At 49.4% G+C, this 26,179-nt stretch overlaps 1 protein-coding gene across 1 annotated transcript in view; it reads right to left on the bottom strand.

Moving 5' to 3' along the window:
- Window positions 1-26,179, bottom strand: part of CEP55 (centrosomal protein 55) — a 41,304-nt gene that overhangs the window by 9,458 nt on the left and 5,667 nt on the right. Inside the window, exons 2-5 of the mRNA XM_029061372.1 lie at window positions 25,166-25,350; window positions 20,819-21,094; window positions 13,364-13,432; window positions 5,789-5,939 (exon numbers count right to left, since the gene is read on the bottom strand). Coding sequence (XP_028917205.1) covers window positions 5,789-5,939; window positions 13,364-13,432; window positions 20,819-21,094; window positions 25,166-25,339 — 670 coding nt within the window. The 5' untranslated portion in view covers window positions 25,340-25,350. The remainder of the gene's footprint in view (window positions 1-5,788; window positions 5,940-13,363; window positions 13,433-20,818; window positions 21,095-25,165; window positions 25,351-26,179) is intronic.

The following is a 26,179-nucleotide window of genomic DNA, read 5'->3' as shown; positions in this document are numbered from 1 at the left end:
TGTGGAAGTCCTTCTAGACTCAGTTCTGGGTCTCCTATTCTTTCCCCGCTCCCTTGGACAACTCATCTGCTCTCAAGCCTTCGGCTGCCATCTTCATGCAGATGATTCCCAAATCTACCTCTCCTTTTCTGCGATCTCATATTTCCATCAGTGGTCGCTACAAGACAGCTCTACTTGTATGTCCTGCCAGCACACCCAAAACAGAACTCCTCTTTGCACCCAAATCTTCTCCTCCCTACAAATTTCCCGTCGTCGTAGACAATACCGCCACGCTCCCTGTCTCACAAGCACGTTACCAAGGCATCACCCACCTCATCTCTCTCCTTCGACCCACATATTCAATCAGTAACCAAGTCCTGCCGGTTCTATCACAACATCTCTAGACTCTGCTTTCTGCTCCAAACTGCTACCCTGCTGGTCAAAGCACTTGTCGTATTTTATCTCAGTTACTGCAGCAGCCTCCTCCCTGCCGGCCTCTCCCCTCTTCGGTCCATACTTCACTCTATTGTCCTGGCCTGTTTTTCAAAAAAAGAAAAAAAAAGAAAAAGTCTTCTGTACATGTCTCTTCACTTCTCAAAAGCCCCCAAGGTCACCTCTCCATGTCAGCATCAAACAGAATCGCTTCACTATTGGCTTCAAGGTATTCAGTCAGCTCTCTCCCTTCCTCTTATCCTCACTCCTGCACCACTCCAACCCAACCCACACAGTTAGCTCCTCTAACACCAACCTCTTCACTGTGCTTTCATCTTCTCTCTCACTCTTGAAATCTTCCTCACGTCCTCCTCCTTTCCTAGAGCTCCTTGCGGCAGGAAGGTCAACCAACTCTATGGTATCGCATTCTCCCAAGAGCTTAGCACAGTGCTCTGCACACAATAAATACTCAATAAATACCACTGATTGACGCCTTCCCTTACTAATCTTTCATGTCCCCCCGACTCTCCCTCCTTCACCTATGCATTGAGTCTGTGCCCTCTAAGCACTTTGAAACTGACCCCATTCCCAATCCTTCCACATTTATGTCCATATCCTTAAACTCTGCAGCTTCTCCTGCCAGTAACTTATTTTAATGTCTTTCTCTTCCACTAAATTAAACTCCTTGATGGCAGGATTATGTCTACCTTCTTTATGGTACTATCTCAGATGCTCTGTAAAGTGTCACTCAGTAAAAGTCCCAGCGATTGATCGAGTGGGTAAGCGAGGCTCCTTCTTTGATACCGTGACAGAAGAACCAGCAGGTAGCCCTGGGCTTCCAGGCAAGATTGGGAATCAGATCCCCGCTGGGGACCTTCCTTGTTAATCTCTTCCCTCCCTCTCCCGACATGGAAGCGCCTGGAGCAGCGGGCCCGCGTGGGAGGGCAGGGAGCCATGCTCTGACTCTGCCATTCCCAGCTGTGGGAGGAGGAGGGAAGCAAGTGAGGATGTCTGAGAAGGTGGCAGGTCAATTTGTCAGGATCATGTTCTCTGTCGGCTGGCTCTCTCAGGGGCAGACTGCAGGATTGGTGGGCCACCTGTTGAAGGCCAAGCTCTTTGAAGAGCTTGGTGTTGAAGCCCGGGACCAGAGCAACTCAATATTGAGGGTGGCCCAGGGCTGGGGGTTGGCCCAGAAGGAACAGGGGTGTGAGGCACCCGAGCACACTAGGCAAAGGAGGTTGGGGGGGGGGGGAAATCCATATTCATTCTTTCAACTGTATATATTGAGCGCTTACCATGTTCAGATCACTGTACTAAGCGCTTGGGAGAGTACCATACAACAGTAAACTGACATTCCCTGCTCACAAGGAGCTTATGATCTAAAGTGGGGAAGACAGACACCTCAGTGCTAGAGCATTGTGCAAATAGCTGGTGGAGTAGAATAAAGTCAGTAGATATGATCTCAGCCTTCAGAGAGCTTACAGATATTAAAATAAATTACAGGAAGGGGAAGCAAGTAGTATAAACAGGTATACACAAGTCCTGAGAGGTGAGGTAAACATCGTAAGTACTTAGGGGATAAGAAACCAAGTGCAAGAGGAATGCAGTAAGGAGGGAAATACCCCAGGGCTTAGCACACAGTGTTTACCAAATGTTCCAATAATATATTATAATAATGTGGGGGATGATCAATAAACGGTATTTACTGAGTGCAGAACATTCTACTAAGTAGGTACAAGGGAAGAGTACGGTAGGAAAAATTGAGGGAAAGAGAGGGCTTGGAAAGGTGTTTTTGTTCACGTTGAGTTGGGGTTGTTGGTGGGACAGACCAGTAGAGAGGTCCTGTAAGCAGGAGGGAATGAGACACTGTGAAGGAGAGAGGTCAGGGCTGGAAAGGTAGATATCAGAGTCAAAAGGGTAGAGATGACAGTTGAAGCCACGGGAGCAAATGAGTTCTCCGAGGGAGCGAGTGTAGATGGAGAATAGAAGTGGACCCAGAATGGAGTCTGGAGGACCCCTCCGCTCTCTCTCGGGATAAAAGGCAGAGCAGGAGGGAGTGAAAGAGATCGATGAGGGGGCCAGAGAGATAGTAGGAGAGCAAGGAGAGGACAGTGTCAGAAAAACCAAGGTCTGATGGTGTTTCCAAGAATAGGGAGCGGACCAGAGTCAGAGGCCGCTGGACTTGGCAAAAAGGTGGTCATCGGTGATGTTGGAGAGGGCAGTTTCAGTGGAGTAGGACTGCTGAAGGTTGAGGAGAGAATTGGAGGAGAGGAAGTATAAGCAATGGAAGTGAAAAAAAATAATACCACATTCAAGGAGGAGTTTTGCAGGCTAAGGGATATGTGGATGCGTTTGAAGGAGCGACTGGAGAGTGAGGAGTTAAAGACGGTAGTCCGAGAAAGAAAAAGGAGAGAAGGGTGAGTGCAAGTGTTTTCAGAAGATGGAAAGGGATGGGGTTGGAGGTGGAGGATTTCTTGAGATGGCTGGGGGCAGCAGGGAACTGGGAGGTGAGGGGGAAATTTGGGGGAGTTCATGCATGCCTGGTTTCAAATTTGACAGAGTAGATGGCAAAGTCATCATGGGTAAGAGATGGGGGAGGTGGGAGCAAAGAGGATTTAAAGAGGGAATTAAAGTCAGGAACTGTCAGGGCGGGCAAAGGGCATGGGAATCAGTAAGCGAGAAGAAGTACTGTGGTTAGGCGGAGGAGAAGGCAGAGTTATAGCAAGTGAGGATAATAATGTTGGTATTTGGCATTTGTTAAGCGCTTACTATGTGCAGAGCACTGTTCTAAGCGCTGAATGATAGACAAGATCGGTCTGGTGTCTGGATTTTTACCAGCAGTGCTCAGAAGCACAAGGATATGACTGGAGGAAGTGTACTGTGGAGGTGATCCAGGGCTTGGTGGAAGAAGATGGACAGAGGGACGGGGGCATGATGGTCTCAGATTGTTGGGGGGGGATAGAGCGTCAACAGATTGGAAGCCTCTTAGGGAGGAGAGCAGAGTTTTGCAAGGAGGTGGTATGTGGGAAAGAGAAGGCAGGTGAGGAGGTTGTGGTCAGAGGGTGGGATTTCAGATTTGGCGTGGTTAGAGATTTTAGAGTGATCATTAGAGACGATCGGATCGAGTTGGTAAATCGGTGGGGTGGAGCTGAGAAGGCAAGAGGGGAAGCAGGGAGATGGTCTGGAAGATCCATCAGGAGAGGGCTAATAAGAACAGCAGAATCTGCAGAATAATAATTACGGTATTTGTATGTTAGGCGCTTACTATGTGCCAAGCACTGTTCTAAGCACTGGGGTAAATACAAGGTAATCCACGTGGGGCTCACAATCTTAATCCCCGTTTTACCGATGAGCTAAGAGGCATAGAGAAGTGAAGTGGTTTGCTCAAGGTCACGCAGCAGACAAGTGGCGGATCTGGGATTAGAACCCAAGTCCTCTGACTCCCAAGCCCATGCTCTTTCCACTAAGCCACGTTACTTCTCCAAGAAGACGGGCCTCTCCGGCTTCCTGAGCAATCGGGGTCCGCCAGCTCAAGGGGTTCTGCCCCTTCCCCACCTTGAGAATCACCCGCTCACAGCCCCCCGACAGAAGTGGGGAGGGAGGGAGGCAGGGAACCCGGCCGCTGCCGACTCGCAACTTCAGCCAACGTCATTTACCGCTGAGAAGGCTCGAGGACGGGGGGAAGGAGGGAGGAGAAAAACCACAGTGTGGTTCCAAGCAAACTTACGGAGCTATATTTGTGTCAGTGCTGAATTATTAGTTGTGTTTGTCTTTCCCCTAAATGGTGGGAGGTTCTGGTTGGTAGGGACTACCTCTAATCATTCCAAGCTTAAACCCCGAAGGCCGGCATAGCGTAACCCCACTGTACACCCTCAATAAGAGGTAGAGATTACAAAAGATGGCGAGGTCGCCATGCGAACAGGGGACCGGGACCTGGTAAGGACACCGGCAGACCCTCCCCCGAGCCCTCCCAGCTGGAGACGGCCCGTTAGTGCCCTGGCGGCTGTGACGGAGAAGCGGCCAAGTGAATTGTGCAATGGGAAATACCGAGGATGGATTTGGAGCTTCAAAAAACCAAAACAACTTGAATATAGAACATTTTAAAAATAACAGTTACACTGGGACCAGGGCTAAGGACATCCTGGAGGGGAAACCAAAGGAAACTTTTTTCATTTGAACAAGTTCAATCTGGATCGGCAGGAGGATGTGGGGTGGTTGGTCAAGGATGGGAAACTAAGGGTGAAAATAAATACGGGCATCTAGAAGAGGAAGAATAGTCAAATAAGCCTTGACCAAAAAGAGGTGGTGAAGAGCTAGAAATACAAAAACATCTTGTTTGGATCTGCCAAGCAGCCCCAAACTTCTGGAATGACGGACCAAGGAGTTGGGTTACTATTATTGGTATTATGGTATTTGTTAATCATTTACTATGTGTCTAGCGCTGTTCTAAGCACTGGGGTAGATATGAGTTAATCGGGTTAGATGGTTCCTGTCCCATGGGGGCACACAGTCTAAGAAGGAGAGGAACAGGCATGGAGCCGCCATTTTATAGCTGAGAAAGCTGAGGCACGGAGAAGTTATCTGTCACGCTTAAGGTCGCACAGCCAGCACAGCCAGAATTAGAACCCAGGTCATCTGACCCCTGGGCCCGTGCTTTTCCCACCAGGTCAGGCTGCTCCTGGGTGACTTAAAGATGGAGTTTTGAACAGGGTAAACGACGATGCTAAGATGCTTTCAACGTTCATGACACCGCAGTCATGGAGAAAGATCCGCACGGGTGGCTCGAAAATCAAACCCAAGAAGAGTTCCACTGGGTAGGCTAGAGAGCTGAGAAAAATTCCAAGATTGGACACTCAAAACAGGAACTGTGTCAACTTCAGGAGAGAGCAGAGAAGTTAAATAATTACATAAGTCCACCCCCAATACTAGTGAAAGTAAATAACTTTAAATTCCACTAATTCAAAAAATCAAAGAGGCAGGATGTGGGCGAGAGGTCGGCCGCGAGATAAATGAGATGGAGGTTCAGTGACGAGGTCGGCGTTAGGGGAGCACAGTGGGCGAGCTGGGTGGTGGTAGGAGAGTAGCAAGGTGAGGTAGGAGGGGGCAAGGGGACGGACTGCTTTAAAGCCAACGGCGAGGAGTTTCCGTTTGATGCCGAGGTGAGCGGGCAAGAGCTGGAGTTCCTTGAGGAGAGGGGAAACCGTGGCCTGAACGTTTTTGTAGTGAAGGAAGCAGGAGTAGGATTGGAACCAGAACCTTGCTCCACCACATCTCATCGTGAAGAACTATTTAACTGAGAGAAAGACTTTCCCGGTCCTGATAAAGAAAGAGAGAGTGAAAGAAGGGGCGGGGGCGGAGAGAGAAGATGGGTACGGACCTTCGGAATTGCTCTCGTCCGCTTTCTTTGGGAGGGGCTCAGCAACAGCTGCTGCCTGTTGTTCCAATTGGATGATTTTTGCCAGGAGGCTTCTTACGTAGACCTCTCGCTGCTGATCGTACTTGAGCCACTGCTGATTTTTCTCCAGGGCCTGATGCAAAAAAAGAAAAATAGGACACTGAAAAACAGGAGGACAAATGGGTTCCCACCTCCAGCATCCACACAATCTCTGAACCCGCAAAAATACAGGCTAAGGAAAATGCAGCACTTAAGGCTCCGATCGATTCATCTTCCCACCCAAACCCTCTCCTCCCCAAGACGTGCCCATCACTGTAGAGACCACCACCACTTTCCCCGTAGCACCAGCCTGCAGTCTTCACATTATCCATACCACATCTCTCTCTTTTGACCCGCATGGTCTACCAGTCACCGAATCCTCTCAGTTAGACGTTCACAACATTTCTAGACGCTGCCCTTATGTCTCCATCCAAACTACTACCATCCTGGTCCAAAAATTTCTCAGATCCCCTTTTAACTCCTGCACCCCCCTGCTCGCTGACCGCCCTGCCTCCAGCCTCTCCCCATTCCACTCCATACTTTCAATCTGCTGACCGGGTCCATTTTGCTACCAAAAAATCATTCTGTGCACGTCTCCAGGGCCTCCGATGGCTACCATCTACTCCCGCATTAAACGGAAACGCCTCGCTGTTGGCTCCAAGACCCCCAGTTAGATCTCCCTCTCCTCCCTAGCCTCTCTCCTCTCCCACTACAACCCAGTCAACACACTCCGCTAACACCAAATTATTCACTGTACCTCCATCCCATCCACCATTGACTCCTTACTCACATCCTCCCTGCTGCCTGGAACTCCTTCCCTCTTCCTGACAGGCCGCCATCTTCTCCACCTTCAAAGCCCTTCATTTCCTCCATGAAACCCTTCCCTAATTAACTTCCCAACCCCCCACCCTACCCATCCTCCCCTCTGTACCACCTATACACTTAAACTTATTCCCCCTAAGACTTTGATATCAGTTCAGCACTTGTATGCACCCAAATTATACCCTTACTTCCCACTTACTCGCCTCCCCGACTAGATTGTAAACTTGTTCTTGGTTTTTAACGGTACTTGTTAAGCACTTACTGTGTGCCAGACAAGGGAGTGGATGTAGGAGGGGGTAGGATTTAATCCCTATGTTACAGGTAAGGAAATGGAAGTCCAGAAAAGTCACGTGACTTGCCCAAGGTCTCACAGCAGACAAGTGGCAAAGCTGAGATGGATTAGAGCCCAGGTCCTCTGACTCTCAGGTCCATGCTCATTCTACTAGGCCAAGCTGCTTCTCCTTGATGACCGGGATTATATCTGCCAGCTCTCTTGTACTCTCCTTAGCACTTTACCCAGTGCTCGGCACACAGCAAGCGCTCAAATGCCATCGATCGGCTGATCCCTGCTAGCTAGGCAGTAGATAAGCAGCGTGGCTCAGTGGAAAGAGCGTGGGCTTGGGAGCCAGAGGTCATGGGTTCAAATCCCAACTCTGCCACTTGTCAGCTGTGTGGCTGTGGGCAAGCCACTTAACTTCTCTGTGCCTCAGTTACCTCATCTGGAAAATGGGGATTAAGATTCTGAGCCCCACGTGGGACAACATGATTCCCCTGTGTCTACCCCAGCGCTTAGAACAGTGCTCTGCACATAGTAAGCGCTTAACAAATACCAACATTATTATTATTAGACAAGCAATGCACGGATAGACAAAGGAGAAAATCAAATCAGTACGTCTTGTAGGAGACTGACAGAGGGTGAAGACTTGACCAGGAGTAATGTCATTTACTGGGTCCAGAATTCTGTCTCCGTAAGGGTGCTTGGAAGAACTGTGTGCTGGTTCCCCTTCTAGACTTTTGGCCTCACGATTAGGATATCATCCAACACCTGTAGCATTCCTTCCAGTAGCCATAATGAGTCTCTCGGCAAGGAATGTAACCCAAATCCCTTCTGAACGTCCATGAACTGCCAGGTGAAGAAAGGTTTCCTCAGTTGGTTTTGAACCTGCCATCTTCCAGCTTCATTGGGAATTCCTCACCCTAATGGTGGGGTGGGGTGCAGGGGGGATTGAGGGGGATAGGGTGGGTCCATTGTAGAGCTGCCCCATCTCTCAAGACAGCTCTCAGGCTGCTGAGGAAAAAGGAGAAAATTTTATCTGGGGAAGGAAAAGTAAAAGAAAATACAGACCCCAAAATACAACCCAGAGATTTCAAATTAAGAAATGGATCTTAGCTAGGAAAAGGTGAAAAGCAGTGAATGAAAACAAAACAAATCATCTTCGAGGAGACTCGAGTGTTTCCAAACCATTGAATTAGAGGCTCGGATGAAATCTGGGCCACAGACAAGGAAAAAAAAAGGGAAATGATCCAACAAAACAGGAGCATGGTTTATCTCTTATAACTTGACAGAACAGGGAAATTTATGAAAAATAGCAGGTCAGGGGCAAATGGAAAAAAGGAGTTTGAAAAGTCCTTTGCAATGATATCAACATTAATAAGCAGCATGGCCTGATGGAAAGAACAAGGGCTTGCCAACTGCTTACCGTGTGGCCTTGGATAAGTCACTTAACTTGTCAATGCCTCAGTTCTCCTGTTCTCTCGGGAAGGGCCTTTTGGAGATATGCCTTCAATAAGGCTTTAAAGGTGGGGAAAATGAGCATCTTTTGGATGAGCCCACCATCCGTGAGTCCCATGCAGGGCACGGATTGTTTACAACCTAATTAACTTGTATCTACCCCAGCACTTAGAACAGCGTTTGGCCTATACTAAGTGATTAACATATATCCTAAAAACTATTTTAAAAGCTAGAAGCAGACTAGGGATTGAGCATAGGGATTGGTGATGATGGGGTTGAACAGGAGGTAGTGAAGAGTCTTGATGAATTCTTTAGTTTGGAGTTAATCAATAGTACTTACTGAACACCCCTACGTGCAGAGGACTGTACTGCGTGCTTGGGGGAGCCCAGTAGAATTAGCGCAGACCCGATCCCTGACCTCAAAGAGTTTGCAGTCTACCAGGGGGAGAAGGAAAAGGGAAACGGGGTAGAAAAGGGACCAAATTTCTGTCTTTTTTTACACAGTTCCAACCCTAAAGTGGGACCTAACCTTAACTGTGATTGGGGAGACAGCTATCAATCTATGGTATTTATTGAGCGCTTATTGTGAGTATAGTAGAGGTACAATACAGTTGGTAGACAGGTTCCCCGCCCACAAAGGGTGTAATCTAAGGGCAAGGGCAACAGAAGTGAGTGGGAAAAGAGGAAATGAGGGCTTAGTCAGGGAAGGCCTCTTGGAGATACACCTTCAATAAGGCTTTTAAGGTGGGGGAAATGATCATCTTTTGGACACAGAGGGAGGGCTTTCCAGAGCCCAGAGGCAGGATGTGGGCAAGAGGCTGGCAGGGAGACGGAGAAGATCGAGGCTAGAAGTAAGGGAATGTCTGTATGGACTAACGATCACTCAAACCTCGCATGTGGTAGACGGACTCAAGCGAGATACTGAAAATAGCCGGTTAAGAGGGGCAGCGAAGCCCACGGTGGCTTCTAAGGCGCTGGCCCTGGCAACTGCCTTTCCTTCGACTGTGCTACGTACGTTATTCACGTTGTAAACGCCGCTAAATAGAATTCTTGCGGACACTTCACGGTGTTCTACATTCTGGGTCGTCTAAGTGATGACCAGATGATGAGGTCCCAGTGGGGCTCTAAAGAGGAGAACAGAATCTCTTGCACCAGGACCTTTCCGTTATTATTATTATTTTAACGGTAATTGTTAAGTGCTTACTATATGCCGGGTACTGTTCTAAACACTGGGGTAGATACAAGAATCAGGTTGGACGCAGTCCATGTCCCACATGGGGACCACAGTCTCAACCCCCGTTTAACAGAGGAGGTAACTGAGGCACAGAGAAGCTAAGTGACTCGCCCAAGATCACAGCAGATTAGTGGCAGGGTCGGGATTAGAACCCAGGTTCTTCTGATTCCCAGGTCCGGGCTCTATCCACTAGGTCACACTGCTTCTCACTATTCAGAAGTCAGTCTGTTCTATCTTCCCTTTCAGATTCTAGTACTAGCGATTCCAGCAATCTCTCATTTTAAAGCTTTACCTCCACTTCTTTCCAGCCCATCTACGGGTAATAATAATAATAATAATGTTGGTATTTGTTAAGCGCTTACTATGTGCCGAGCACTGTTCTAAGCGCTGGGGTAGACATAGGGGAATCAGGTTGTCCCACGTGGGGCTCACAGTCTTAATCCCCATTTTACAGATGAGGGAACTGAGGCACAGAGAAGTTAAGTGACTCACCCACAGTCACACAGCCGACAAGTGGCAGAGCTGGGATTCGAACTCATGAGCCCTGACTCCAAAGTCCGTGCTCTTTCCACTGAGCCACGCTGGGTATACACTTGGCCTACTCTTCCTGCAAGATTGCCCACCTTCTTATATGTCGGTTTCTTTGTTAATGCTCCTCACCATCCAAGTGGCTTGTTGACGGTTCTGAATGAGCCGTATCAGTCTTCCCAACAATTATGGCCTGACATTCAACAGGTGGTTATCAAAACTGCTTCTGGCGAAATGAAGGAAACGAGCTCCCTCAAATTAGCAAAGAGGCGACCTTGGGACATTTTAATCAACGGGGAAATTATACAAAGGGTTGCCAAAGCCAGGGGAAGCAACTGAAATATCAGAAACATCAACTCTGAAACCAAAGGGGACATGAAGCTCGAGGAAAAGTCACCAGGTAGCAATCAGTGGTTGTGGCCCCGAAACGCGTACTCCTGATGAGAGTCCCTCAAAAGAAGTGACCAATTTCGTGTGCGATCTGTGTTAACTACTGCCAAGGTGAGGGGGCTGCGACAGAACCCAGATGCTCAGAAGCCTTCTTCGGCTCTTCGGATCCTTATCCTTGACTCTCTTTTAAACCCTCACATTCAGTCTCTTGCCAGATCCTACCAGTTTTTCCTCCACAAAACTTCTAGCCTCTCTTGCACCTCCCAACCAAATGGCCTGCATGCTGATCCAGGCGCTCGTCTTATCCTGCCCGGTCGACTGCATCGGCTTCCTACCTTCAGACTCTCCCCCTTGCCTGCATCCACACCGGCATTTAGTACAGTGCTTGGCACAGAGTAAGTGCTTAACAAATACCATTCCCCTCTCAAGCCCTTACTTTACGTTGCTCCTTGAACCGTTTGTCTTAAAGCTAAAGCTTCCAAAGTTGCCCAATTTTCTCCTCAAGTGGAAACTCCAGACCATTGGTCATAAAACACTCAACTAGTTCTTCCTCCTACTTATCCAATCTCTTCTCCCATGACTCCCCAGCTCAGATTATTTGTTCCTCTCAAGCCAACCTAGTCACGTTGCCTCACCCTTGCCTCTCACCGACAATATCCTCGCTGCCTGGAACTTCCTCTCACTTCCTATCTGGCAAACCACCATTCGGTCCGCGTTTCCCCACTCCACGAACCTCCGGTGTTGCCCATCGGGTTCTGCGTCGGCCGGAAGCTCCTTAGCATTGGCTTTAAGGTACTCAGTCATCTTGCCCCCTCCTCTTTTACTTTGCTGAGTTCCTACTACAAACCAACATATTCACTTCTCTAACATCAACCTACTCCCTGTACCTTGATCACATCCATCTTGCCACCACCCCTCGCCCGTGTCCCGCCTCTGGCCTGGAACTTCCTCCCACTTCCTATCTGATGATCGCTCTTCCCACCTTCAAAGCCACATCTATTCCGAGGGGTCTTCTTTGATCAAGTCCTCTTTTCCCCAACGCCCTCTCCCTTCTGCATGATCTAATCACTTGGACTTTTTGGGATTCACCCCACCCTCAGACCCAAAGCAATTCTGTACATATCTATAAGTTATTTTCCTGTCTGTCGCCCCTTGTGGACTGGGAACCTATCCACCAACTCTTATATTGTATTCTCACAAGTACTCAGTACAGTGTTCTGCACACAAAAAGCACTCTATACGATGAACCAATTAACCAAATGAACTACCCACATCATTTTTATACGTGTCTTACATAAACTACAGAGAGCAAGAAGGGATAGAGTATTTCAGTGTCTCCCACTAGATTCTAAGCTTCTCGAGGGGAGGGATTCGGTCCAGTAATTCTATTGCGCTCTCGAAGCGTGCAGTCCTGTAGGCCTGCGATCAACGTTATCAATTTGCTGGTTAATGCTTTAGTTGTGAAAGCCACGGAAATTCGGACAAATCTGTGAATTCAATCTCTGGTGCTCTCCACCGTGCCAGAGAGATATAACCATTCAAGGTTACCAGAGTTGAAGGGTTTGGCTTCCGGGTCTGACTTGGGCACTGTGTTTTATGAGTAATCTGCATTTTTGGAAACACGTTGAAAAATCAGTGGGACGAAACATAGCAGGAGCATCACCCAAGAGGGAGGTAACGACCCTGGAAAAGCATCATGGCCAAGTGGAAAGAACACAGGCCTGGGACTCAGAAGGGTTCTACTCTGCCACTTATCTGGCTGTGTGACCTTGGGCAAGTCACTCAACTTCTCTGTGCCTCAGTTATTCATCTGTAAAATGGGGATTAAGACTGGGAGCCCCGCAGGGGACACGCACTGTGTCCAACCTCATTATTTTGTATCTACCCCAGCGTTTTGGCACATAATGAATATCATAGAACAAAAACAACCCACTCCCTTGGCCACCGGCAGTCCTGAAAGGAGACGGGCCACTGCCCGAGGCCAAAGCAGCCAGTGGGATGCCTCCTTTCTACCATCAGATAAAAGATGGGCTAGTTTTAGGCTGCTGGTTGCCAGAGTATTGAAAACTTCAGATAGGCCTGTCATACCAATTCCTAAACTGGGAGTTGAATTTTCTGCCCTAGACGTGAACTTGGAAAAAATCCCCGGGTGGTTCCCATAGAGGCCTAGGTGTCAGCACTCAAGGGAGGGGGTGGGACACCTCACTTTTAGCCCTTCTTGAAGTCAGGCAGAACCCCTTCTCCCTTCCTAATAATAACTGTGATATTCGTTAAGTGCTCACTATGTGTCAAGCATTGTGGTAAGTTCTGGGAGTCGGGTTAGACACAGTCCCTCTCCCAAATGGGGGCTCACAGTCTAAAGCGCTTAGAACAGTGCTTTGCACACGGTCACCACTCAATAAATATGATTGAATGAATGAGGAAGAGGGAGAACAGGTACTAAATCCCCCTTGTACAGATGAGGAAAATGAGGCCCAGAAGAGTTAAATGACTTCACATAGCAAAGCCAGGATTAGAACCCAGGCCCTCCAACACCCCGGCCTGTGCTATTTCCTCACACGGGGGCTGACTGGGAGCAGGGCTTTAAGCTTTCTACATCTTCCGAGTCGGAAGGGCTTTCCCAGCTTCGGTAACACTGTGGCGCTCAGCTTCTGAAAACCCTGGGCTTTGGAGTCACAGAACTTCCTTCAAAGCGGACATCTGATACCAACGTCTTTCAGCAGGTGCAAGCTCTTCTTCAGGAAAAAAAAGTCGGTCGACCTGCCCCCACCATGAAACTCATCCCAATTAAAATGCCCGAGGAGACACTCACGTCTTTCAGCCGCAACTCCACATCTCCGATATCTTCCGGTGGCGGGTTATTGCAGTTCAAGGCCATTTTCTGTAAGCAAATCAAAACCCATTAGTGCCGAACAGATTTGGTCCGCTAAGATCCGGAGTCTCTCTCCCCAGCCCCGCTCACCTCAGGCACTCAGTGGGTCGGGAATGGCTGGAATCCCACCCGCCCCTCTTCTGGGGATGGGGAGAGAACTCATGCCATCAGGTGTCAGCCACGCTGGTGCCGAACTACGTAAGTGGTACACGCCCGCAATGAGCGCTGGGCCGTCAAAGAATACTTATTCATTCATTCAATTGCAATTATCAAGCGCTTACCGTGTGCAGAGCACTGAACTAAATGCTTGGGAAGTACATTTCAGCAACAAAGACAGACAATCCCTGCCCATGACAGGCAGTCTAGAAGGGGGGAGACAGACATCAAAGCAAGTAAATGGGCATCAATAGCATCAATAATAGAATTTTATATATATATATATGTATATATATATATATATATATGTCACACATCAGAACAAGTACAACAGGAATTAATATAAATAGAATTAGAGATTTGTACATATTTATACACAAGTGCTGCGGGGCACGGAGGGGGGGTAGAGCAAAGGCAGAGAGTTGGGGTGAAGTCGGAGGGAGGGGGAGCTGAGCAAAAGGGGGGGCTTAGTCTGGGAAGGCTTCCTGGAGCCTTCAGTAGGGTTTTGAAGGGGGGAAGAGTGACTGTTTGGTGGATTTGGGGAGGGAGGACGCTCCAGGCCAGAGGTAGGACGTGGGCCAGGGGTCGATGGCGTGACGGGTGAGAACGAGGCCCAGTGAGGAGGTGAGCGGTGGCAGAGGAGTGGAGTGTGTGGGCTGGGCTGGAGAAGGAGAGGAGGGAGGCGAGGAAGGAGGGGGCAAGGGGATGGACAGCTTTGAAGCCAATAGTGAGGAGGAGTTTTTGCTTGATTCAGGGGTTGGTAGGCAACCACTGGAGATTTTTGAGGCGGGTGACGTGCCCAGAACGGCGGCTCTGGCATAAGGCTCTGGCATTTGACCGATGTGGACGGGGTCGCTGGATTTCCAATTCAACGCGTCCAGTTTTTGACCACTTTCTTTGCTTTAAGAAGTCGATCCCAGTTTCAGCTATTTATGCCAGAAGGCACATCCGGGACAGTCACCCTGAGGTTTCGATTGCCTCGATCACCGATCCTTACCTTCGAGCAAGGGTTGGGCAGTCTAAGACCGGGCCCAGACCTACCAGGCACCCTAATCGGTGGGGCCCGATTCCCTGACTGGTGCTCAGGTCCCAGCTAGCGCTCACCCAGTTCAGGGGCACAGGAAGCAACTGGCCGGGCAGAGCCTCCCTGGCCTGAACCAGCCACCGAGGGCGTCTGGGCGATGGCATGACCCCGATGGGCGGGGGAACAACGACACATCCCAGCTCTGGCTGGAATCAGGCCACATCCCCTTTACAGAAAGGTCAAAAGGCATCACCTAGCTCTGACCGGGGACACCATGCCCTCCGTCCCAGCCTGCGCCGCTCTGGATCTGCTGGGAAGTTCTATTCCCAAACTTCCCAGACACCCACAGTTCCGGGGTGAGGTGACCTAGGAACACATTAAAACATCTCTCTTTGATTTGCAAAGGTCCCTGAGCCTTTTACCCAAGCACAGTGCTCTCGTCCAAGAGACCATCTCATTCCTCCTAGAGAAATGGCTAGGTAACCAAGAACAGAGCACTTCTCCCTCAGGATGAAGGGAAGAGGACACCTCCTGCCTGCCAAAGCCCTTGTTTATTGAACTGAAGATTGGCTTCCTCCCCTAGCCAAAGTACAATATCACTCTGCTTTTGGCAGTGTGGCCTCCCTCTATCTGATCTCTCCGTTTGACTCGATGTCTTACTGCAATCTCTCTCTGCCTCCCACTGCTGAGGTGCCCGATTACAGACAAGATGCACCTCCTTGATGACTTGCTCATCACTGGTTAACTGATGGGGGTGTGTGTGTATATATATATATATGAATCTGTAATTTATTAATTTACCTACTCATTTATATTAATGTCTGTCTCCCTCTCTAGACCGTGAGCTCATTGTGAGCAGGACTGTGTCTGTTCGCTGTTATACTGTACTCTCCCACTGCTCTGCACACAGTAAACATTCAATCCGACTGAATGAGTGAATATCTCAGCCTATTTTTCATATACCCATTTATGTTTCATTCACATTTTTTGAGCACTTACCGTGGGCAGAGTATTGTCCTAAGCGACTGGGAGAGTGCAATACAACTGAGTTGGAAGACACATTCCCTGCCCAAGACGAGCTCACAGGTGGCCAGTATATTTGGGATTTCAGTAAAAACTCGGGCCTAAGTTAAATCAGTAGATTGTAAGCTCCTCGTGGGCAGAGGTCGTGCCAACCAACTCTGCTCTCTGCTGTACTGTGCTTTCTCAAGCATTTAGCATTTCTGCACACGTAAGTGCTCAAATGCCATTAAGAGAAAACCCCCCACATATTTCAGGGCCCCAGGAACTAGGCCCCAACACCGAAGTCAGTTACGTGACTCATTTAGTTTGACAGTCAGAAAGGGCAGGCTCCTGTGGCTAAAAGGGCCGACCTCATTTTCTGGTCAGTGGGTCTCACCCAAACTCTGTCCCGAATGCCAGAGCTTCTCAGGGGATGGGGAGGCCCCACCCAGCAGAGACGTCCGCAAGGAGTGAGGTCAAATCCCCCAAGGCTCCGCCGGGACCTGTGGACAGAACATCTGAGGGCCGATTATCCCGGTGGGCCGAGCCGCCGGCGGAACAGAATCGATCCGCGGAGAGGGACTCCGGCCCAACCGTAGATTAGCCTCTCTGGGCTCTACTCTCCTACTAAGTGCTTGGCACATCCCCCGCTGGGCAACAAACCCTCATCACTGAACGACTCCTGAAGCCGAGCATCAAACCAGTAAAAAAAAAAACCCGGACCTTTTAGGACCCCCGCAAAATTATTTGACGACCCAACTGGGGACTGCTTTGTGTTCTCAAATTAAATTCACGAAACCCAAACTGCACAATGGCTTTTAGGGAGGGACAAAGCTAACGCCTTACAAATATTTTTCTTCTACTAAGACTTACACAAGGGACCATTATTGCTAGTATTGTTTTTTAAAAAAAAATCACGAGGAGACAAGACAGTCTAAAACATCTCCCAAGCGCGTAGTACAGTGTTCTGCCCACAGTAAGTGCTCAGATAGGATCGATTGAGCCAGCGTCGTTGATTTTCCCATTTTAAAGACAATATTGCCACCAACTGGTGATGGTGGAGCAGGTGGTTTCAGAAGAGAATGGAAGGTAAGCAGCGTGGCCTAGTGGAAAGAGCCTGGAAGTCCGAGGATCTGGGTTCTAATCCCGGCTCCACCCCTTGTCTGCCCTGTGACCTTAGGCAAATCACTTACTTTTTCTTTGTCTCAGTTACCTCATCTGAATCCGAGATTGAATCCTCCTCCCTTTAACAGGGGCCCCGTGTGGAATGGCGACTGCGTCCAACCTGATTATCTTGTATCGACCTCTCAGTACAGTCCTTTGCACATAGTAAGCACTTGATTACCTTTTTTTTTTTTAAAAAAAAGGAAGCACCTGTAGAGGGAACAACCGTGGCTCCACAAGAGGTCTTCAGCCGCCCAGATCAACAGATTGGAAGAGAATATTTGTGCTGTAAGTGGCACGATGGGTTGACCGAGGTAGAGAAGCAGCGAGGTCTACTGGAAAGAGCACGGGGACCCAGCTCCGCCACTTGCCTGCCGTGTGTCCTTGGGCAAGTTACAACTTGTTCCTTTCCTCTTCTGCAAATTGAGGATGAAGTACCTACTCTCCCCCCTCTCAGACCATGTGGGGCAGGGACCACGTCTGATCTGGCTATTGTACCTATCCTATCCTGATGCCTAACAAAGTGCACGGTACAGAGAAAGTACTTAGATTCCACAGTTGTTATTATCGCTACTAAATGTTCCTCTGCAGCCCTGTCCGCGGCTGAAGCGTAACCGCAATTTCCTCTCCCTGCCCCCGGGAAGTGCTCAATAAATACCACTGACCAAAGACTTCTCCCTCACCAGCCCTCTCCCCTTGGCTCTAGGAGAGTGTGATCAAATCCCCCAGGGCTCTGCTGGGACCGGCGGTACCCCCCGGCAGCTTAGAGCCTTTACCTCTGAAAATCTGATGGCAGATCATCGAGGCGGACCTACGGAGCCAGGTCCATCTGCAGAGAGGGGCACCAGCCCGGCTTCCTAGGATAGCTGTGGGTGAGGCAGGTGTGAGGACGTGGTTCCAGCCTTTTGGAGCCCGCCACCACCTTGCCCCGTTCCAGTTCCCTCCAGAACCCATCCCAGGCTTGGCAATGTTTCCCTAAATCTGCTGCCAAATGGAGGCCAATTTTCAGCATTCGCCCCCCAACCCAATCCGACAAATATATAGAATATGTATATCAGCAAATATACACTTGATATAGCTCATCTAATAATCTAAGGGTATTTATGAAGTGCTTACTGGATGGGTGCTAAGCTCCAGGAATGACCCACACTGGATCCAGTCCCCGCCCATCACGAGACCGCGATCCAGCTTTCCCCCCATTTAACAGAGGGGGAGACCGAGGCCCAGAGGCGCTTAAGGGCCTTATCCAAAGTCACACGGCAGGCCAGTGGTGGAGCTGGGGCTAGATGGGCTGGGAAAGTGACTGTTTATTCTTGTACTGTACTCTCCCAGGTGCTTAATAGGGTGCTCCGCATACAATAAGCGCTCAATAAATACGATTCAATGAATTAGTCTCCCAACTCCCAGCCCCGCGTTCTTTCCACTAGGCTGCACCGCCACGGCCGTTCTGAAATCCATTCAAAAGAAAGATTTTAATATCTGAATACAGCTTCCAACCCGGGCGAATTTCGGTTGTGAAGATTTTGGTTCATACTACTAATGTAAATTAAGACCCTGATAGAGCCCCTCAGCCCCGCCCCCAGATGCAGCCATCCAAGCTAGTTGCCGCCGGTGAAGACGCCCCAGATCGCTTGAAGAAACCCTGTGCTAGGCGCCTTTCCGGATGCCCGTCTTTGTGGTGCGGGATGGTCCCAACGCTTCTAACTTAAAATGATCATTGTGGTAATAATAATAATCATGTTGGTATTTGTTAAGCGCTTACTACGTGCAGAGCACTGTTCTAAGCGCTGGGGGAGATACAGGGGAATGAGGTTGTCCCACGTGAGGCTCACAGTCTTCACCCCCATTTTACAGATGAGGGAATGGTAAACACTTCCTACGGGCTAAGCACCAGGGTAGATCCCACGGTCAGATAGACCCGTCCCACATGAGGCTCACAGTCTAAGTAGGAGGGAGAGCAGGTATCGAATCCCCGTTTCAGAGATGAGGAAACTGAGGCACCGAGAAGCTACGCAGCAGGGCGGCGGCTACAATCCACGGCTCACTGTCTCTCTGCTCTCTCCCTTAACGAGCCTGCCACTGTCGAAACTTAGACCGAGACGTAATGTGGATTGTGAGTATTCTTCCCGGCGGCCGTAAAATTGTGGCTTCCCATTCCACCTCCACTCTCCACTGGGGCACATCGAATCCCAGGAAGCTTGAGGTCTGTCACTCCGGAGATTATAAATGTTAAGTAAAAGGCACTGAAGCTCCGAGATCTTCTGAACCGTCCACGGAAAATCCAGAGCCTCACGGAAGGTACTTGACCCCTTTAGGCCCGGGAGATGAAGTGGACATCCAATCCGGGTTGGGGCTCGAGGCAAGATTCCCCGCAAGCCTCCAGGCTTCTGGGAGTTGCCCATTTCTTGGAAGAATAATAATGTTGGTATTTGTTAAGTGCTTACTATGTGCAGAGCACTGTTCTAAGCGCTGGGGGAGATACAGGGTCATCAGGTTGTCCCACGTGAGGCTCGCAGTTAATCCCCATTTTACAGATGAGGTAACTGAGGCACAGAGAAGTGAAGCGACTTGCCCACAGTCACACAGCTGACAGATGGCCAAGCCGGAGCTCGAACCTGTGACTTTTGACTCCCAAGCCCGAGCTCTTTCCACTGAGAAGGCGACCGATCTCTTGGGCTGCAGCCCTCCGGGTCTCCAGGCACCGACCTAACCTGGAAGCAACACCACAGGTGCTCCAGACATAGTAATAACGGTGTTCGTTAAGCGCTTACCTTGTGCCAAGCACTGTTCTAAGCGCTGGGGGAGGGGGGGTAAGCCTACAGCACCCGGTATTCCCAGGCGGTCTCCCATCCAAGTACTAAACAGGTCCAACCCAGCCTGGACTCCGATTTCAGACGAGACCGGACACGTTCGGGGCGGTAGGGCCGTTAGACGTCCACGCTGCTGCCCTGGACACCCCAACCACTTTCACAGGTCTTGGTGGAAAGAGCCCGGGCTTGGGAGTCAGAGGTCGTGGGTTCTAATCCCGGCTCCGCCACTTGTCAGCTGTGTGACTTTGGGCAAGTCACAACTTCTCTGCGCCCCCGTCACCTCATCTGTAAAATGGGGATTAAGGCTGTATGCGCCCCACGTGGGACAACCCGATTACCTTGTATCTACCCCAGCGCTTAGAAAAGCACAGAGTAAGCGCTTAATAAATACCATAAATTATCATTTCCCCTGGCTGCGCCCCCCGAAAATGCCCGTGGGCTACTGAGAAGCAGAAAGTGAGGGAGGCGGAGTTCAAATAAAGACAACTGATGACACCCCCCTCGGCCGACTCCTTGACAGAGCAGAGAGAGGGTCGTGACAGGCACCAGAAAGCAGCACGGCCTGGTGGCTGGAGCACCGGCCTGGGAGTCGGGAGGACTCGGGTCCTAATCCCGGCTCCGCCACTTGTCCGCTGTGTGACTGTGGGCAAGTTACTTCACTTCTCTGGGCCTCGGTTCCCTCACCTGCAAAATGGGGACTTGGACTGGGAGCCCCCATCCGGGGCCCGGACTGTGTCCAACTTGATTAGCGCGTATCTACCCCAACGCTCAATACAGTGCCCGGCACGTAGTAAGCAGAGAAGCAGTGTGGCTCAGTGGAAAGAGCCCGGGCTTGGGAGTCAGAGGTCGTGGGTTCTAATCCCAGCTCCGCCACCTGTCTGCTGTGTGACCTTGGGCAAGTCACTTCACTTCTCTGTGCCTCAGTTACCTCATCTATAAAAATGGGGATTAAAAAAATGTGAGCCCCACTTGGGACAATCTGATTACCCTGTATCTACCCCAGCGCTTAGACCAGTGCTCTGCACATAGTAAGCGCTTAACAAATACCATAATATATATAAGCGCTTGGATACCATTTAAAAAAGAAAGGGAAGAACAGAGGGAACAACAAGAGGTGGCGGTTGGCAGAAAGGGGCTGAGGACTTGGGTAGACGGCAACATAAACTCCTAAGCACGCCCCACTTCTGGCTAAAAACAATTCCGGACACGGGATCCCTCACGTTCATCCCACTCAGATACCTGGGTTAACTGCACCGCACTGGCCTTGCTTTCCAGTTCAGAGAGTCTCGTCGTTGCCGTTGATAACTGTTTTTTCAGAATATCGGTTTCTTCGGAGAAGGACTTCAAGAGCTGCTCTCTCCTCTTCGTCTCTCTTGCTTTCTCCTCAAAGTCATCCAGTTCCACACCGGGGCAGTTTTTGCACCCCAGCTGATCTTTTAGCCGCTGAATCTCTCTGTCTTTCTCTACGAGGTGATGACAATTCTTTTCCTTCTCAGTTTCGAGTGAAAGGATCTTCTAGAAACGAGAGGATGAGAAAGAGCATTGTCATTCCAGCATTCAACTGGATGACACAAATCAAAACGTGCAGCTGAAAAACTGGGAGACGCTGGAGAACTTTTTATCGCAAACTGCTTTTCATTTTAAGATAAAAGTGTTCTTGAAAAATATGGAAAAAGCTTTTTTTCCTCCATCCATCATCAGATTTTAATGGTCACTTACCCTGTACCGAATACGGTACGATAGCATCAAGTCGGGGACCCAGACGCTGAAATAAGCTACAGGGTATAAAGGTAGGAACCTAAGTACAGTGGGACCGTGTGAATACCAAAGGGCTCAGTGCTTAGAGCAGTGCTTCGCACACAGTAAACACTCAATAAACGCCATTGATTGACATTGGAAGTGCTGACGGGGCAGGGGGGAGTGAGCCGGGGGAATGAGAGATCGATCGAGCAAGGCCTCCAGGAGACGGGGCTTGAAGGTAAGGAGGAGAGCAGTCTGCCAGGTGTGGAGAGGGAATTCCAGGCAAGGGAAAGGACAATAATAATAATAAAAATATTGTAGGTATTTGTTAAGTGCTTACTATGTGCAGAGCACTGTTCTAAGCGCTGGGGGAGATACAGGGTAATCAGGTTGTCCTACACGAGGCTCACAGTTAATCCCCATTTGACAGATGAGGGAAGTGAGCCCCAGAGAAGTGACTTTCCCACAGTCACACGGCTGCCAAGTGGCCGAGCCGGGATTCAAACCCATGACCTCCGACTCCCAAGCCCGGGCTCTTTCCACGGAGCCATGTGAACACGGTCGCCGGTCAGGGACGAGCGAGCGAGTGGCTGGGTTTGAGAGGAGCAAAGCGGACGAGCTGGACCGTAGTGGGAAGAGCGCGAATAAAAAGGGACGACAGAGCCGACTGACTGGTTCGCAGCCCACGGGCGGGAATTCCTGCTGAATGTGGAGAGGAATGGGCAGCCGCTGGAGGATTTTGAAGAACGGGGAAGTGCTTGGGAAGCGGGACCTGAGTTCTAATCTCAGCTCTGCCACTCGCTTCCTGTCAAGCCCCTTGGGCAAATCATTTAACTTCTCTATCTCAGTCACCCCATCTGTAAAATGGGACTGCAAGACAAACTGGTAGCCTCTTGTGGGATGACAATGTCCAAGCCGCTTAACTTATATCTACCCCAGTGGTACGAAATGATGTTTGAGGTAAACGGATCTGGGCAACTGAGTGAAATATGGATTGGAGAAGGGAGAGGGTAGAGGCGGGGAGGTCTGTGAGGATGACGGATGCAGCAGTCAAATTGGGATGACGGAGCTCGAACCAGCCCGGCGGCAGTCTCGAAAGAGAGGAAGGGGGTGGATTCTGGAGACATTATGAGGGAAAAAACATCAGGATCTCGGGACAAGCTGAATGAGGAGGAATGAAAGAGACATAGGAATCAAAGATAACGCCAAGGTTGCGGGCCCGAGGGAAGGGAAGGACGGTCGTGGGTGGGAAAAGTACGGAGAGGAGAGGATCTGGGAGGCAAGAGACGGGAGGTTCAGCTTGGGACGTGTTGAGATGCCACACCGGAGCATCCACGTAGAGACCGACGGCCCGGAGGCGGAAGCAGAGGAAGATGGAGGTTGAGTTTATCGTGTATTCCACAGCTATTATATGGCAAAGTACTGCATTAGTTGTTTCTGAGATCGTAGCACGTGCCCCTAAAATAGCTTTGGCTTGCATCCCGAACACCCGCACTGTGGGCAGAGACCGTGTCTGTTTATTGTTACGTCGCATTCTCCCAAACGCTTAGTACCGTCCTCTGCCCAGACTACGTCCTCAATAAATACGATTGACTGATAGTTTCTAGCCAGGCTGTCTTGTCAACCTTCCTTAAGGCTGAAACTGCACCTCTAATGCCAGAGAAGCAGTGTGGCTCAATGGAAAGAGCCCGGGCTTGGGAGCCAGAGGTCATGGGTTCGAAGCCCGCTCTGCCACCTGTCACCTGTGTGGCTGTGGGCAAGTCACTTCACTTCTCTGGGCCTCAGTTCCCTCATCTGGAAAATGGGGATTAACCTGTAAGCCTCACGTGGGACAACCTGATTACCCCGAATCTACCCCAGCGCTTAGAACAGTGCTCTGCACATAGTAAGCGCTTAACAAATACCAACATTATTATTATTATTATTGGAGGCCACAGAGGCCAGCACTGTCTCTGTCAATCACCAAAGCCTCTACTTTTCCAATTTCTGGTGGCCATCACATAGAACTTCCTTGCTCTAGAAGCAGATCTATTTCCACCCCCGTCCCTGAATCTGTTTTCCAAATCCTAAGAGGGAGGACCCCTCTCAGGATCACACCTGGAGAGTTTCCAGTCCTCTACCAGTCTCGGCTACGGGAGGGAAAGTCAAGCGGAGGCCTGTCCGTTCCGTTCCTAGCTTGGCCAGTGGCTAGCAAGTGGAAGGCAATCGAGTCAAAACTCACCCGTGCTGGGCAGCGGCAGCACGGGAGAGGGTCGGGGACGGAGACACGAGTTTTCCGCGCGGAAGGAGGCAGTGGTAAACCGCTTTCAGACTTTTACCAAGAGAACTCTACGGATACACTACCGGAACATTGGGGCATTGGGGGAGAGATGTGTCCGGGGAGTCTCTAAGGGTCGAAGATGGCTCGATGGCATAAGACAAGCCAGAGGAAGCAGTGGTTGAGGAGAAGACAGCTGGAGAGAGAAGCAAGTCTACCAACGGATGCTCTTGCGACTCAACTGAGAATGAACTCAGTTGACAGTCTTTAATGGAGATTCACCGCGCTTTCGGAACTGCCAGGAAAACAATCTCTGTCCTCAAGGAGTTTACAGTCTAACAGAGGAGACAGACCCAAGACCTTCAATATAATTGACAGCAAAATGATGGATGTACATCCCCTTGATTCTACTTATTGCCATTGTTCTTGTCTGTCTGTCTCCCTCGATTAGACTGTAAGCCTGTCAAAGGGCAGACACTATATCTGTTACCGATTTGTACATTCCAAGCGCTCTGCACATAGTAAGCGCTCAATAAATACTACTGAATGAATGAATCAATGAGTAAAATGGAGTTACACACTAAGTGTTAATGGGGATTAACATTAATTAGGGGCTGAGTTGACTCGGACAGGCACATCCTAGGCAGGTGGATGTTAACCAGGGAAAGCCACCTGGAAGTACCTTTTCACGAGCATTTTAAAAATGAGAACGTTAACTTGTGAATGAGCTTGTCTATTCTTAAAAGAACATCAGACCGTTTACAAAAGGCCCGCAGAAGATCTGCCGCTGACAGTGTCAGCCCAATATTTAGCCTGGAAAGAAGCCAAAGATCACTGGATGGTTAAACATTTATTTATGGCAGCTTGTACCTTTAAATCACCTCCCGTGACCTGAAAAAAACTGATTGAGGATTAATGTGCCAAGAACAAACACATTCCCTCTTTTTATTGACAATAAAATGCTACCGGAAAGGAGCACTTTCACACCGGCAGAATAAGTTTACAGCTGAGTCCTATAACGAAGCGCAACTCAGCGGCCTTAAAATTACGGCAACCCATCGACGGGTGTCACCAGTCCGTGCTCTTTTTCAAGTCACACCGCTGAAAATGGTCAAAATGAAAAAAGCTGAAATCCAGAATAGCTTTCGGCAGGCTAGGCGCTTTGCACGAAATAGCAGAGTCAAGAATGGTAATGCCATTTAGAATGGAAAAAAAAAATGACCATTTAAAACACGAGGCAGAAATGGAGAGGGGGATTTGACAGACAAAAAAAAGATTGATTCGACAGTGACAACTTTATATATTGGAACCATTTGTTGAGTGGGTTTTTTTGGCCACAGGCCTCAATTCCCACAGTGTGTTTGGTATTTAATCACAAAATACCTTATAGAGGGTCTTTAGATTAAAGAGATGGACAAGTCAAGGGGCCAGCTGATCCCCTGGCTGCTGCTCTCCCTTCGCCCCAACCTCCTCCATAGACAATCCGGCCAGGATGTTTAGTCAGTGGCCAACTTCAGTGGATGAGGCAGGGGAGAGAAGGATAGGAGATGAGGAGGAAACCAGTGAGTTTTAAAGCCTGAGTGACTCACCTCTAGCAGTCTATTTCTTTCCTCATCTGTCAGCCTTCCCTTTCCACCCGGAATGTCCTTTTTGGAGGCTTCATTATCTCTTTTACACTTCTCTAGTTCGGCTTCGGATTTGGAGTTGTTGGTCTTTAAACCCCACTTGCTCTTAAGTAGGTCTTTGGCTGTCTTTGAGGCCATCTCGCGAACATCTGTGAAAATAAGGACAGAAACACCAGAATTGAAGGGTTTAGACCCATCGGGGTGATAAAGGACTAAAGTCCAAACCAGACAATTTGACTAGATCTATCCTCACCCTCCCCGAATTAAATGGCAATTCGATTTTCGCCTCACCCCCACAGCACTTAAGACATATACATCTGTAATTTATTTTCTGGTCTTTCTCCCACTCTAGCTCACTGTGGGTAGGGATCACATCGTCATCATCATAATAATTATGGTATTTAAGCACTTAACTATGTGCCAGATAACATCTACCAAAACTGTCATATTGTACTCTCCCAAGCACTTAGTACTGCGCTCTACACACAGTGAGCATTCAATAAATACTATTGATTGAGAAAATACTCAAAGCACGTACTGATATTCCCTTTTGGGGTTCTTCCTACACGCCTTAACACCTTGACCCCTCCAGAGGCATTTCTGAAGGTCCAGACTGCTGCCAGGAGCTCAAAACTTCTGCCTCAAATTATGCTCCATCAGTCAGTCATTTATGGAGCGCAAACCATAAGCAGAGCATCGTACCGAGCACTTAGGAGAGTACACCATAACAATATAACAGTCACTTTCCCTGCCCACAACGAGCTTACAGTCTAGAGGGGGAGACAGACGTTAATATAAAACAAATGACAGATCTGGCCATAAATGCCGTGGGGCTGGGAGGGGGGTGATGAATAAAGGAAGCAAGTCAGGGTGACGCAGAAGGGAGCTGAAGACAAGGAAAAGAGGGCTTAGACGGGGAAGGCCTCTTGGAGGAGGTGTGCCTTCGATAAGGCTTTGAAGGTGGGCAGAGTCATTGCC

Source organism: Ornithorhynchus anatinus, chromosome 3, assembly GCF_004115215.2.
Source record: "Ornithorhynchus anatinus isolate Pmale09 chromosome 3, mOrnAna1.pri.v4, whole genome shotgun sequence".
In the NCBI taxonomy this organism is placed as follows: domain Eukaryota; kingdom Metazoa; phylum Chordata; class Mammalia; order Monotremata; family Ornithorhynchidae; genus Ornithorhynchus; species Ornithorhynchus anatinus.
Note: the sequence above shows the minus strand (reverse complement) of the source record. Positions and strands in the feature narration are given on the sequence as shown.